The sequence below is a fragment of the Leucopleurus acutus genome (genome assembly GCF_964270905.1).
Source record: "Leucopleurus acutus genome assembly, chromosome: 17".
Taxonomy (NCBI): Eukaryota; Metazoa; Chordata; class Mammalia; order Artiodactyla; family Delphinidae; genus Leucopleurus; species Leucopleurus acutus.
Genome location: NC_139159.1, coordinates 6,529,324 through 6,544,309, shown reverse-complemented (window position 1 = coordinate 6,544,309; position 14,986 = coordinate 6,529,324). Strand labels below are relative to the sequence as shown.

Sequence of the window (14,986 nt, the reverse complement as noted above, 5' to 3'; positions counted from 1 at the left end):
ACCAGTTGAAGTAGATAGCGATCAAATCGAGACATTAATTGAGAACAATCAACGTTATACCACGTGAGAGATAGCCGATGTACTCAAAATATCCAAATCAAGCATTGAAAATCATTTGCACCAGCTTGGTTATGTTAATCCCTTTGATGTTTGGGTTCCACATAAGTTAAGCAAAAATAAAAACCTTCTTGACCATATTTCCGCATGAGATTCTCTACTTAAATATAATGAAAACGTTCCATTTTTAAAACAAATTGTGATTGGTGATGAAAAGTAGATACTGTACAGTAATGTGAAATGGAAGAGATCCTGGGGTAAGTGACATGAACCACCACCAACCTCACCAAAAGCTGGTCTTCATCCAAGGACGCTGATGTTGTGTATATTGTGGGATTGCAAGGGAGTCCCTTATTATGAGCTCCTTCTGGAAAACCAAACGATTAATTCCAAGAAGTACTGCTCCCAATTAGACCAACTGAAAGCAGCACTTGACAAAAGCATCCAGAATTAGTCAACAAAAAACTCATTATCTTCCATCAGGATAACGCAAGACCACATGTTTCTTAGATGATCAGACAAAAACTGTTACAGCTTGGCTGAGAAGTTCAGATTCATTCTCCGTATTCATCAGACACTGCACCTTTGGATTTCCATTTATTTAGGTCTTTACAAAATTCTTTTAATGGAAAAACTTTCAGTTCCCTGGAAGACTGTAAAAGGCACCTGGGGAGGACCTTCCAGATGGCAGAGGAGTAGGACGTGGAGATCATCCTCCTCCCCACAAATACGTCAAAAATACAACTACATGTGGAACAGCTCCTACAGAACACCTACTGGACACTGGCAGAAGACCTCAGACTTCCCAAAAGTCATGTGGCTGATAGGGTCTTGGGGCTCCAGCCAGGTGTCAGGCCTGAGCCTCCAAGGTGGGAGAGCCGACTTCAGGACATTGGTCCACCAGAGACCTCCCGGCCCCACATAATATCAATCGGCAAGAGCTCTCCCAGACAACTCTGTCTCAACGCTAAGACCCAGCTCCACTCAACGACCAGCTAGCTCCAGTGCTGGACACCCTATGCCAAACAACTAGCAAGACAGAAACACAACACCACCCATTGGCAGAGAGGCTGCCTAAAATCATATTGAGTTCACAGACACCCCAAAACACACCACCGGACGCAGTCCTGCCATGGGAAAGACAAGATCCAGCCTCATCCACCAGAACACAGGCACTAGTCCCCTCCACCAGGAAGCGTACACAACCCACTGAACCAACCTTAGCCACTAGGGGCAGACACCAAAGACAACAGGAACTACAAACCTGCACCCTGTGAAACGGAGACCCCAAACACAGTAAGTTAAGCAAAAGGAGGAGACATAGAAATACACAGCAGGTAAAAGAGCAAGGTAAAAACCCACCATACCAAACAAATGAAGAGGAAATAGGCAGTCTACCTGAAAAATAATTCAGAGTAATGATAGTAAAGATGATCCAAAATCTTGGAAACAAAATGGAGAAAATACAAGAAACGTTTAACAAGGACCTAGAAGAACTAAAGAGCAAACAAACAATGATGACCAACACAATAAATGAAATTAAAAACTCTCTAGAAGGAATCAATAGCAGAATAACTGAGGAGAAGAACGGGTAAGTGACCTGGAAGATAAAATAGTGGAAATAACTACTGCAGAGCAGAATAAAGAAAAAAGAATGAAAAGAATTGAGGATAGTCTCAGAGATGTCTGGGACATTAAATGCACCAACATTCAAATTATAGGGGGTCCCAGAAGAAGGAGAGAAAAAGAAAGGGACTGAGAAAATATTTGAAGAGATTATATTTGAAAACATCCCTAATATGGGAAAGGAAATAGTCAATCAAGTCCAGGAAGCACAGAGAGTCCCATACAGGATAAATCCAAGGAGAAACATGCTAAGACACATATTAATCAAACTATTAAAAATTAAATACAAAGAAAAAATATTAAAAGCAGCAAGGGAAAAGCAACAAAAAACACACAAGGGAATCCCCATAAGATTAACAGCTGATCTTTCAGCAGAAACTCTGCAAGCCAGAAGGGAGTGGCAGGAAATATTTAAAGTGATGAAAGGGAAAAACCTACAACCAAGATTACTCTACCCAGCAAGGATCTCATTCAGATTCGGCAGAGAAAATTAAAACCTTTACAGACAAGCAAAAGCTAAGAGAATTCATCACCACTAAACCAGCTTTACAACAAATGCTAAAGGAACTTCTCTAGGCAGGAAACACAAGAGAAGGAAAAGACCTACAATAACAAACCCAAAACAATTAAGAAAATGGTAACAGGGATATACGTATCGATAATTACCTTAAATGTAAATGGATTAAATGTGCAAACCAAAAGACATAGACTGGCTGAATGGATACAAAAATAAGACCTGTATATATGCTGTCTACAAGAGACCCACTTGAGACCTAGGGACACATACAGACTGAAAGTGAGGGGATGGAAAAAGATATTCCATGCAAATGGAAATCAAAAGAAAGCTGGAGTAGCAATTCTCATATCAGACAGAATAGACTTTAAAATAAAGACTGTTACAAGAGACAAAGAAGGGCACTACATAATGATCAAGGGATCGAGCCAAGAAGATATAACAATTGTAAATATTTATGCACCCAATGTAGGAGCACCTCAATACATAACGCAAATACTAACAGCCATAAAAGGGGAAATTGACAGTAACACAATCATAGTTGGGAGTTTAACACCTCACTTTCACCAATGGAAAGATCATCCAAAATGAAAATAAATAAGGAGGGGTTTCCCTGGTGGCACAGTGGTTAAGAATCCGCCTGCCAATGCAGGGGAATTCAGTTCGAGCCCTGGTCCGGGAAGATCCCACATGCCACGGAGCACCTAAGCCCATGTGCCCAACTACTGAGCCTGCGTTCTAGAGCCCACAAGCCACAACTGCTGAGCCCACAAGCCACAACTACTGAAGCCTGTGCACCTAGAGCCCGTGCTCTGCAACAAGAGAAGCCACCGCAAGGAGAAGCCCGTGCACCACAACAAAGAGTAGCCCCCACTTGCCGCAACTAGAGAACAGCCCATGTACAGCGATGAAGAACCAACACAGCCAAAAATAAATAAATAAGTTAAAATTAAAAATTAAAAATTTTTATAAATTATTATAAATTATATTATAAATATAAAAATATAAAAATTTTTATAAATATATAAATATTTTTATAAAATATTTATAAAAAATTTTTTATAAAAATTTTTATAAATTATTATAAATTATATTATAAATATAAATTATTATAAATTATTATAAATTATAAATTATAAAATAAATAAGTTATTTTTAAAAAAAGAAAAAGAAAATAAGGAAACACAAGCTTTAAATGACACATTAAACAAGATGACCTTAATTGATATTTATAGGACATTCCATCCAAAAACAACAGAATACACTTTCTTCTCAAGTGCTCATGGAACATTCTCCAGGATAGATCCTATCTTGGGTCACAAATCAAGCCTTGGTAAATTTAAGAAAATTGAAATTGTATCAAGTATCTTTTCCTACCACAATGCTATGAGACTAGGTATCGATTACAGGAAAAAAAAAAACTGTAAAAAATACAAACACATGGAGGCTAAACAATATGCTACTAAATAACCAAGAGACCACTGAAGAAATCAAAGAGGAAATCAAAAAATACCTAGAAACAAATGACAATGAAAACACAATGACTCACAACCTATGGGATGCAGCAAAAGCCATTCTAAGAGGAAATTTTATAGCTATACAAGCCTACCACAAGAAACAAGAAAACTCTCAAATAAACAACATAACCTTACACCTAAAGCAGGTAGAGAAAGAACAAAAAAAAAACCCAAAGTTAGCAGAGGTAAAGAAATCATAAAGATCAGATCAGAAGTAAATGAAAAAGAAATGAAGGAAACAGCAGCAAAGATCAATAAAACTAAAAGCTGGTTCTTTGAGAAGATAAACAAAACAGATAAACCATTAGCCAAACTTGTCAAGGAAAAAAGGGAGAAGAAGACTCAAATCAAGGGAATTAGAAATGAAAAAGGAGAAGTAACAACTGATACTGCAGAAATACAAACGATCATGAGAGATTACTACAAGCAAGTGTATGCCAATAAAATGGACAACCTGGAAGAAATGGAAAAATTCTTAGAAAAGCACAACCTTCTGAGACTGAACCAGGAAGACATAGAAAATATAAACAGATCAATCACGAGCACTGAAACTGAAACTGTGATTAAAAATCTTCCAACAAACAAAAGCCCAGGACCAGATTGCTTCACAGGCAAATTCTATCAAACATTTAGAGAAGCGCTAACACCTATCCTTCTCAAACTCTTCCAAAATATAGCAGACGGAGGAACACTCCCAAACTCATTCTACGAGGCCACCATCACCCTGATACTAAAACCAGACAAAGATGTCACAAAAAAAAAAACTATAGGCCAATATCACTGATGAACATAGATGCAAAAATCCTCAACAAAATACTAGCAAACAGAATCCAGCAGCACATTAAAAGGATCATACACCATGATCAAGTGGGATTTGTCCCAGGAATGCAAGGATTCTTCAATCTACACAAATCAATCAAAGTGATACACCATATTAACAAATTGAAGGATAAAAACCATATGATAATCTCAATAGATGCAGATAAAGCTTTCGACAAAGTTCAACACTCATTTATGATAAAGACTCTCCCGAAAGTAGGCATAGAGGGAACCTACCTCAACATAATAAAGGCCATATATGACAAATCAAGGCCAACATCTTTCTCAATGTTGAAAAACTGAAACCATTTCCACTAAGATCAGGAACAAGTCAGAGTTGCCCACTCTCACCACTGTTATTCAAAACGGTTTTGGAAGTTTTAGCTACAGCAATCAGAGGCGAAAAAGAAATAAAAGGAATCCAAATGGGAAAAGAAGAAGTAAAGCTGTCACTGTTTGCAGATGACATGATACTATACATAGAGAATCCTAAAGATGCTACCAGAAAACTACTAGAGCTAATCAATGAATTTGGTAAAGTAGCAGGATACAAAATTAATGCACAGAAATCTCTTTCATTCCTATACACTAATGATGAAAAATCTGAAAGAGAAATTCAGGAAACACTCCTATTTACCATCACAACAAAAAGAATAAAATACCTAGGAATAAACCTACCTAAGGAGACAAAAGACCTGTATGCAGAAAACTATAAGACACTGATGAAAGAAGTTAAAGATGATACAAATAGATGGAGAGATATACCATGTTCTTGGATTGGAAGAATCAACATTGTGAAAATGACTATACTACCCAAAGCAATCTACAGATTCAGTGCAATCCCTATCAAACTACCAATGGCATTTTTCACGGAACTAGAGCAAAAAATTTCACAATTTCTATGGAAACACAAAAGACTGCAAATAGCCAAAGCAATCTTGAGAAAGAAAAACAGAGCTGAAGGAATTAGGCTCCCTGACTTCAGACTATACTACAAAGCTACAGTCATCAAGACAGTATGGTACTGGCACAACAACAGAAATATAGATCAATGGAACAGGATAGAAAGCCCAGAGATAAACCCACGCACATATGGTCACCTTATCTTTGATAAAGGAGACAAGAATATACAATGGAGAAAAGACAGTCTCTTCAGTAAGTGGTTCTGGGAAAAGTGGACAGCTACATGTGAAAGAATGAAATTCGAACATTCCCTAACACCATACACAAATATAAACTCAAAATGGATTAAAGACCTAAATGTAAGGCCAGACACTATAAAACTCTTAGAGGAACATATAGGCAGAACACTCTATGACATAAATCACAGCAAGATCCTTTTTGACCCACCTCCTAGAGAAATGGAAATAAAAATAAACAAATGGGTCCTAATGAAGCTTTTGCACAGCAAAGGAAACCATAAACAAGACGAAAAGACAACCCTCAGAATGGGAGAAAATATTTGCAAATGAAGCAACTGACAAAGGATTAATCTCCAAAATATACAAGCAGATCATGCAGCTCAATATCAAAAAACAAACAACCCAATCCAAAAATGGGCAGAAGACCTAAATAGACATTTCTCCAGAGAAGATATACAGATTGCCAACAAACACAAGAAAGGATGCTCAACATCACTAATCATTAGAGGAAAGCAAATCAAAACTACAATGAGTTATCACACTGGTCAGAATGGCCATCATCAAAAAATCTGCAAAGAATAAATGATGGAGAGGGTGTGGAGAAAAGGGGACCCTCTTGCTGGTGGGAATGTAAATTGATACAGCCACTATGGAGAACAGTATGGAGGTTCCTTAAAAAACTAAAGATAGAACTACCATATGACCCAGCAATCCCACTACTGGGCATATACCCTGAGAAAACCATAATTCAAAAAGAGTCATGTACCACAATGTTCACTGCAGCTCTATTTACAATAGGCAGGACATGGAAGCAACCTAAGTGTCCATCAACAGATGAATGGATAAAGAAGATGTGGCACATATATACAATGGAATATTACTCAGCCATAAAAAGAAACGAAATTGAGTTATTTGTAGTGAGATGGATGGACCTCGAGTCTGTCATACAGAGTGAAGTAAGTCAGAAAGAGAAAAACAAATACCATATTCTAACACATATATATGGAATCTAAAAAAAAAAAAGCTCTGAGGAACGTAGAGGCAGGACAGGAATAAAGATGCAGACGTAGAGAATGGACTTGATGACACGGGGAGGGGGAAGGATAAGCTGGGACAAAGTGAGAGTGGCATGGACATATATACACTACCAAATGTAAAATAGATAGCTAGTGGGAAGCGCTGCATAGCACAGGGAGATCAGCTGGGTGCTTTGTGACCACCTAGAGGGGTAGGATAGGGAGGGTGGGAGGGAGACGCAAGAAGGAGGGGATATGGGGATATATGTATATGTATAGCTGATTCACTTTGTTATACAGCAGCAACTAACACAACAATGTAAAGCAATTATACTCCAATAAAGATGTTTAAAAAAAAAAAGGCACCTGGAACAGTTCTTTGCTCAAAAAGATAAAATGTTTTGGGACGATGAAATTATGAAGTTGCCTGGAAAATGGCAGAAGGTAGTGGAATAAAAGGGTGAATACGTCGTTCAATAAAGTTCTTGGCGAAAATGAAAAATGTGTCTTTTATTTTTACTTAAAAACCGTAGGCACTTTTTGGCCAACCCAGTATATTCAGGGTTTGGATATGTGAATATGGTAATGGTGTCGTGGAATTGTGAAAAGATCACAAATATGTAAAATAAACTTATTTCTACTTTAATCTTTGTTGGTAGAGAGATCTGAGACCATTTATCCTCTACCATTCTCAATAAACTTGTACAAAACAGCCATTTCTATAGGACTACCTCAGAGGGGAATTATGAGGCCCAGTAGGTAAAAGTTCTGTGCAAACCAGAAATCACTGAGCAAAGTATTTTTTTGTAACTGTTTTTCAAAAGTTCAAACAGCAAATGCTCAGAAAGTGAATGCTGAAAGAGCAGCATAGAGAAAGACACGTGTTCAAGGGAGAGAGAGGCAAAGGAAAGCAATTAGTTGGGTTTGGTTGAACAATCAAGTGTGTGAAGGACACTTATAAGGAATAAAGTTCATTTGGACTCTTGAATGGCACGCTGAACAGTTTGGATTCAATTTGGTAGGCAGATATCACTGGGAAGGTTTTGAGTCTGGCTCGTGAAGATTAATTTTGCAGTACTCTTTGGGGTGGATGTGAAGATATTCTTTTTAGTTAAGTAGCTATTGCAAGTGAGGATGAAATGAAGGCCTGAAATACGTGAATGGTGTGTGAGTGAGACGAAGGGAAGATGGAACGGGTATTGTAGAGCAGACTCAGTGGAACTCCCAAGAGTTTGATAGAAAAGGAATGAACCCAAAATTACCAGAACATTTTGAGTAGAAGTGACAGGGAGGATGAAGGTATCATCGAAAGAAATTGGACACAGAGTACAAAATAGTTTTGAGAAAGAAGACATTATTCGGTTTTCCAGCAGGGGTGATGTCCAAGTAGTGACATCTAGCAGAGTTAGACCTGGAGTTTGGGCCAGAATTGTACGTTTTCATTTAGAACGTTCCCCATTAACAAAATCATGATGCACCTTAGCTGGATGAAGAAATGCGACTCAAAAACAGAATGTTAGGGAATCATTTAGGGGTGGAAAGTTGTAAGAAGAATAAAGTCAGTGAAGGAGCTGGGAGGAATCAGAACAGCAGTTGAGATTAAGCATGACTTAAGTGAATTATTCACGGTAAGTTGAAAATACTGGAGAGTAACAGGAAATAATATTTTGCAAGTTGAAGTTTCGTATTTCACATTAAGACCTGTAGTTAGTCACTATCTTCCTAGAAGGAAACCAGTAATCAGAACATTTGCTTACCTTCATGAGCTGACTAATTATTCTTAGTTTTCAGTAATCAGAGTCCCTCCAGTTTACTTTGCCCCATATTATACATTAGGCAGTGATAAATAGTAAACTGACTTCTGTCAAAGCAAGGTGAAATGGAAAAACTCCTAATTCAGAAATGTCACCAAGGGTGTTAAGATCTATTTCTAAGTGCATCTGAGGCCTAAAGAGATGAGTATGCTCTCTGATTTGTGCTTGCCACCCTCCACAAAGGAAAATTATTCTTTGATTCAGTGTTAAAGCTGCTGTCTGCTGGCCTAACACCATTGGTGACACCATATTTTGAACTAATGATGAGTCTGTTGAAAAAGTGGTACCCTGTTGAGTACTCTGTGATCCCGACCCAGATTGATTCCCTACCCCCTTCCACCATGCCCACCTCCTTCTACTAATATAACAAAGGTGGAAATACAATGTTAGTTCTCAGAGATCTACCCACCACACTAATTAGCATGATAAAACAATAAAAAGGATTACAAAATGGAGGAAGAGATAGGTGCTCTAAAGTGAAATTTGTAGTGGTAAATCTGGAAATTCTGTGTGTAAGTCAATTTAGAGATCATCTTCTGCGATGTCACGTGGAAACCACAATATTTCTGAAAGGGTGAGAAGTGGGCTCCCGATAGGTTACAACTGTTCATGCTTGTAACCTGGGATTTATGTGACAGAGAAATAAAGATATCAATTAGCTACATATGTTTGGAAAGATAATTTAAAGTATGATTTTGTTAGTAAACATTTTTAATTTGCAGGGCTCTAAAAATGTGTCCTCTACAAACAGATATGTTTGAATATGCGTGTGAGTGCTTTATTTGGTGCAGGGCTGGGGGAGGGAGCTGCCCTGTATAGGACAGTGCCCTTTATGGGCACCCATTACTCTGTGCCCACAATGAGAGACCAGTTCTACATGCTAAGGGTCTAAGGAAGAACACAATAGGACCTCAGGGCCTTAGAGTATGGGCCTGAAAAAGACTCAGTGGCACAACTTTATGAATAACTGTGAAAGCTAGTATTATTTCACAGGGAAGGTCAGATTATGGAAGTTATAGGAACAGTTAAGCAGGAACAAAAACTATTTTAGTAAATGTGAGTGGAGGTAACATGAATGGACTAGATAAAAACCATGGATTTGGGTAGGCAATATTGGATGGGTGTTTTTGACTATCTTTAATTAACTATAACTCTCTCTTTGGGATATGTAAAATATTGCATCAGCTGCTTAATACAGTGGGAAGTATCAAAGACTGGAATTGAGAGATGTAGGTTTTAACTCCAACTGTGTGGTTCGGGGAAGTCATTTAAGATCTCTGGGTTTTAGTCATTCATTTATATATTTATTCAACAGACATTCACAGCCCCTCAGTCTCCTCTTCTGTAGATTGAGAACGTGTCACTAGAGCCTCTGCAGCGCTCACATGTATCACTGAATAGTGATACCTGCTTACTGAGGGGTTTCATAAAAAGGAGAGCTATGAGCTACTTTTGAAGGATTGGAGGAACGTGGTTTAAATTATGGGAAAAAGGTTGATTTAAACCAGGCAATCAATGGGTACAAAGCCATAGAGCCAGACTAACCCTTCACCCAGGAGAGCCAGAGTCTAGGATTCCTAGAACTGAGTCTGAAGATGAAGCAGTAGCAAGACTTGGAAAGGTCAAAAGGTATTGACTAATAAGATGCCTTATGGTGGAGACAGTAAACCTAATACAGAGAACACAGGCAGACACCTCTCTTCAGTCACCACTGCAGTTTCAGGGAGGTCTAACTAGGTTGTTAAAATGACTAGAGAGCATTGGTAGAAAATGATTTTATTACCAAAAGAAAAAAATTCCTATGACTAAGTTGTTTAATTGACCTTTTCATTATTTCCATGTCATGGTGGTAATATCTGACACTTTATGGGTTTTTTTTTAATGAAATAGAGAAAGGTAACATTAGTTTTACTTTTTCCATTCCCAGATGTAACGTTAACATATATCTCTTCACTGCCCTCCTTTTTTCCATTTGTTTCTCTTTTTCTCTCTCTTGTTTTATAAACCCTCTACCTGCATGAACTCCCCAATGCCCTTCAGAGTGAACAAAACTGAGCTGCTTCTGTAAGCACCACAAAATAGTCCCCATTATTTTAAGTTTGAAAATGCCAGAGAAACATTAAGTGAAATCCACCACACTCTTCTGACAACACATTTGACCTCTAGATATGTTAAGAGCTTCATCCTCCAATGCTTTTAATTCTAATTCTTGCAGAGATGAAATTCACTGCTTGAATTGTAAGAGTGAGTCTCATTAAGGCTAAAAAGCAGTGACCCAGATAGCATAATGGATTAATATGGTGACCTTGCAACTTTAGAGCTTTACTTTCAAATCGGACTGTGTAGTCAAATCATTTCAATAGTCAATTAATCAATTGGTTAATACCAGCCTGTAAATGTTCTGAGTCGGAAGTTCGTAGATCATTTGGCCAGTACTAGCCTATATAGAAGTAAACTGAGAACCATAGTATGCTTAACTTTCAAAACCTTTTTTAAATGATGAGAATCAAAGAAATAGAGTTTCATGAATTACTGTGAATGCTGTAATCACTAATAATTGTATAATATTGACACTCTAATAAGCATCAGTATTTTGAAACTTACACCATAAATAGCTGTTAATGCTATATGTTTGCATTTCGTTGCAGTGTAAAGAAGGACTGTAAATGTAATCAACCAGGTCTTGAGTAATGAAATGTGATGTTGACTGAATTCTCAAATTCAGGGTGATATATACTGTTAGGATTATCCTACTCTGAGGGACGGGGTGGAAATGTGTATAGTTTAGCAGGACATCCTAACGGACTTTTAAAGCCTAAGGAATTTAAAAAATTTTTTCCAGAAACAAGTTTTGTGAAAAATTATTCCTTTGCATTTCTTTTACAGATGCAAGATATACGGAGCCCAGAAGGAAGTCAGTATAGCTCCCATCCTCAGATGGCGGCCATGAGACCAAGGGGTCAGCCTGCAGAGCTCAGGCAGCAGCCAGGCATGATGCAGCATGGCCAGCTCACCACCATCAACCAATCACAGCTAAGTGCTCAGCTTGGATTGAACATGGGGGGAAGCAGTGTCCCCCACAACTCGCCGTCTCCTCCCGGAAGCAAGTCTGCAACTCCTTCACCGTCCAGCTCAGTGCATGAGGATGAAGGCGATGATACCTCTAAGGTATGACGAGGTTATTCTGGGGACCAATAGGAAAGGCTTGCTGCCTAAAAAAACTATTGACGGGCACTTCCCTTGACCTATGGCGGATGCAAGTTATATCGTCCAAATGAGAAACGTTGGTGGGGGACCGAATGGATTAAATCACCTGCTTGTCCAATTGCATTTTTAAGTTCCTAACAAATCCTCTCAGTGCAAATGTATTAAACATAAAAATAGGTTGCACCCACGCAGTATAGGGTCTGCATAGTGAGTAAGGGAAAATAAATAATCTTGTAGGACTCGGTATCCAAAATCAAGCTTAATTCACCACTCATTCCAAAATATCTTTCAATTTAACCACTTTATTTTAAGAAGGCAACATCCCAGGGATATAATGATGGCGCTGTGTGTGTGTGTGTGTGTGTGTGTGTGTTGTGGTTAGAGGAATCCTTTGAGATCATCTTATCCAAACATTTCATATTTAGGGGACTTCCCTGGTGGCGCAGTGGTTAAGAATCCGCCTGCCAATGCAGGGGACACGGGTTCAAGCCCTGGTCCAGGAAGATCCCGCATGCCGTGGAGCAACTAAGCCTATGTGCCACAACTACTGAGCATGTGCTCTAGAGCCCACAAACCACAACTGCTTAAGCCCGTGTGCCACAACTACTGCAGCCCATGTGCCTAGAGCCCGTGCTCTGCAACAAAGAGAAGCCACCGCAATGAGAAGCCTGCACACCACAACAAAGAGTAGACCCCGCTCACCTCAACTAGAGAAAGCCCGCGTGCAGCAATGAAGACCCAACACAGCCAAAAAATAAATTTATTTATTTTTTTAAAAATTTCATATTTAGGATGAAGAAAAGAAGGGCCAGAGATATTAGATGACTCCCTTCCAGAAGAAGGAGCCTAGGTGTTTCATTACGTATCTGTTGTTAACCCCAGGCCAGTATGGTTGTCTGTCTGTCTATCTGCATCACCTTAAGTTATCTGTATAAAAAGATGGGTCGTAATTGTCCTTATTTTGGAAAATTAGCTACAAAAGGTAGTTAGTTCTTTAAAGTATTCAAGGCAGCCTTTTCAAATGACTGCATCATAACCAAGTATACTCTCAGTCAAGAATATCGAAATCATCTTTTTATTGCCTTGGTTATCAGTCAGGCATCTTCCAAATTTGTCCCAGTGAGAAGGACCCCTGCCTGGTTACTGTGAAAAACACTGGTGGCTACATGCACACTTCATATTCCTCCTCTTTGTTTAATGTCACTAATGAATTGTCACTTGTGTCAGCCCTTTGTTTTCTTTTCACTTTGTGAGAATTTTGTTTTGGGGGAGACAAATGGCAATACCGTGGGATTCTGATCTACGTAGTTAACTTAACAGTAGCTAGCTACACTAATCTTTTAACAACTCAGATAGTGACACATAGATTTATTTAGCCTGATGACAAAGGCAAGGCTGCTCTATTGGCTCTATTTCATTATTTTCAGTATTCTTGAAGCTCTGGCGTGTAGGCCCTTGATCCTGGAAACTACCAGGGAAGCTAATTCCTAGAGGTAGTGAATGACTCCCCTGGGAGCGCATCTTTGATAAACACACCAACCAATCCAGAGCCCACACCCCAATTATCTCCTTTATCAAACTCTCACACACCACCTCCCCGCAGAGTTCCCCCCAGGGCTAGGCATGGATAACTAGGGACCACCTCTAGAGCCAAGCCCACTGAAACTGTTCAAACATTCCAGTCCTGAGATTACTCAGCATACCTACCCTGCCTCGCCCCTTCCTTCCCACAGAAACCCCAGTAAAGGCTCTGGGCACGCTCTGCCCTCTCCCGTCTCTGCCTCCTGACGACCCTGCACGCCATGCCGGGCCTCCAGTTTCTAGGTTTCTGTGAGTGTAAACTTCATTCATTTCCATGTCTGCTGTCCACCGTCCCTGATGAAAACAAATCCCAGGTACATTTCAGGACAGCTGCACAGCTAGATATCAGCGCCCCTCTCCCTGCACAGTCTCTCCCTGTCAGTGAGCCAGCCGCTCAAGAGGGGAAGTAAAAAGGAGGGAGGAGACTAACTGATATAAGGAGGGAGGAGACTAACTGATATAAGGAGGGAGGAGACTAACTGATATAAGGAGGGAGGAGACTAACTGATGTTACATAAATAGTGTACTGGGCTAGGAGAAGCCCGACCTTTGGCTGATCACTTAGAGGGCAAAATAAATTTTTAAGGAAATCTATATTATTCTAACAGCGTCTCCAGCTAATGAGCACCTGGCTCTAAGTGTGAACACCAGGAATCTGTTTGTGGCCAGTGATTTAGATATCAAATTATGCGTGGATAATTCAAGTTATATTTCTAAACACAGATGTTAAGTACTATATTGCAAGGGGGAAAATTAATGTTCTACTCATAGTAAAGCTCAATTGGCGCATCTGGATTATATCTTTATCAGTATTCACTGCTGACATTTCAGGAAATTAATGCAAAATTAGCATCTTCTGACAGTAAATTTTATGCAGGATTATTCTTACTTACAATAGCATTTTCCACACTCTTCAATTTATATGAGTAGCAGACTGAGTAGAAACCAGAAATTCATAGAATTAATATTGACAGGTTCTGCCATTTTCTACTGATGCGTAAGATCCTTATCTTACAGTTTTGCTGAGGTATGAATGTGTATGTTATGAGTTTCCAGGCTAGCATGAAACTTTGCCAGTGAGTATCCTACCCAATCACTTAACATCCATATCTCAAAGTAACGTATAGCTTCTTATTAATGATCACGTAAGCATTGTATAGTGGAATTTATATTCCATAGTTGTATAGTCTTGAATAAGCTATGTGTGAAGGCCTAGGGGTGGATTTCTCAAGAATGCCCTCATTAAAATGACTTTTTGTCTACACAAATATTCTCAAATTTATGTTGAGTTTAAGTTCATTTTCCATCTCAAAATCCATCCTCCATTCCAGCTCTACGCGCTGTCCTTCACCTTCTCTCCAGTACAAAATTCTCCTGCCCATTTATGCAACTTATGTTTATTAAACGGCTAAAAAAAGTCCTCTGATGAAAATGCTCAGGCATTCTTCATCACAGCTAATGATTAAACCGGAATTTTCCTTTATGTATGAGCAGGGTTTATGTGCACTGTTGTACTGCAGCAGCTCCAGTTAAATGTGAAGTAGCGTTAAGTCAAAAGGATCATTTAAATCATTTCCAACGAGATCTAAAAAAAGAATATTTAGTCTCACACCTGAAAAAGAAGGCTTTAAACCTTCCCTCTTAATACTTTGTGCTCTCTTAAGCAATTGCAGATTAACTCCAGTTTATCTAA

The 14,986-nt window shown here is 38.9% G+C and overlaps 1 protein-coding gene across 1 annotated transcript in view; it reads left to right on the top strand.

Moving 5' to 3' along the window:
* Positions 1–14,986, top strand: part of TOX (thymocyte selection associated high mobility group box) — a 297,453-nt gene that overhangs the window by 239,743 nt on the left and 42,724 nt on the right. Inside the window, exon 4 of the mRNA XM_082858836.1 lies at positions 11,392–11,673. Coding sequence (XP_082714962.1) covers positions 11,392–11,673 — 282 coding nt within the window. The remainder of the gene's footprint in view (positions 1–11,391; positions 11,674–14,986) is intronic.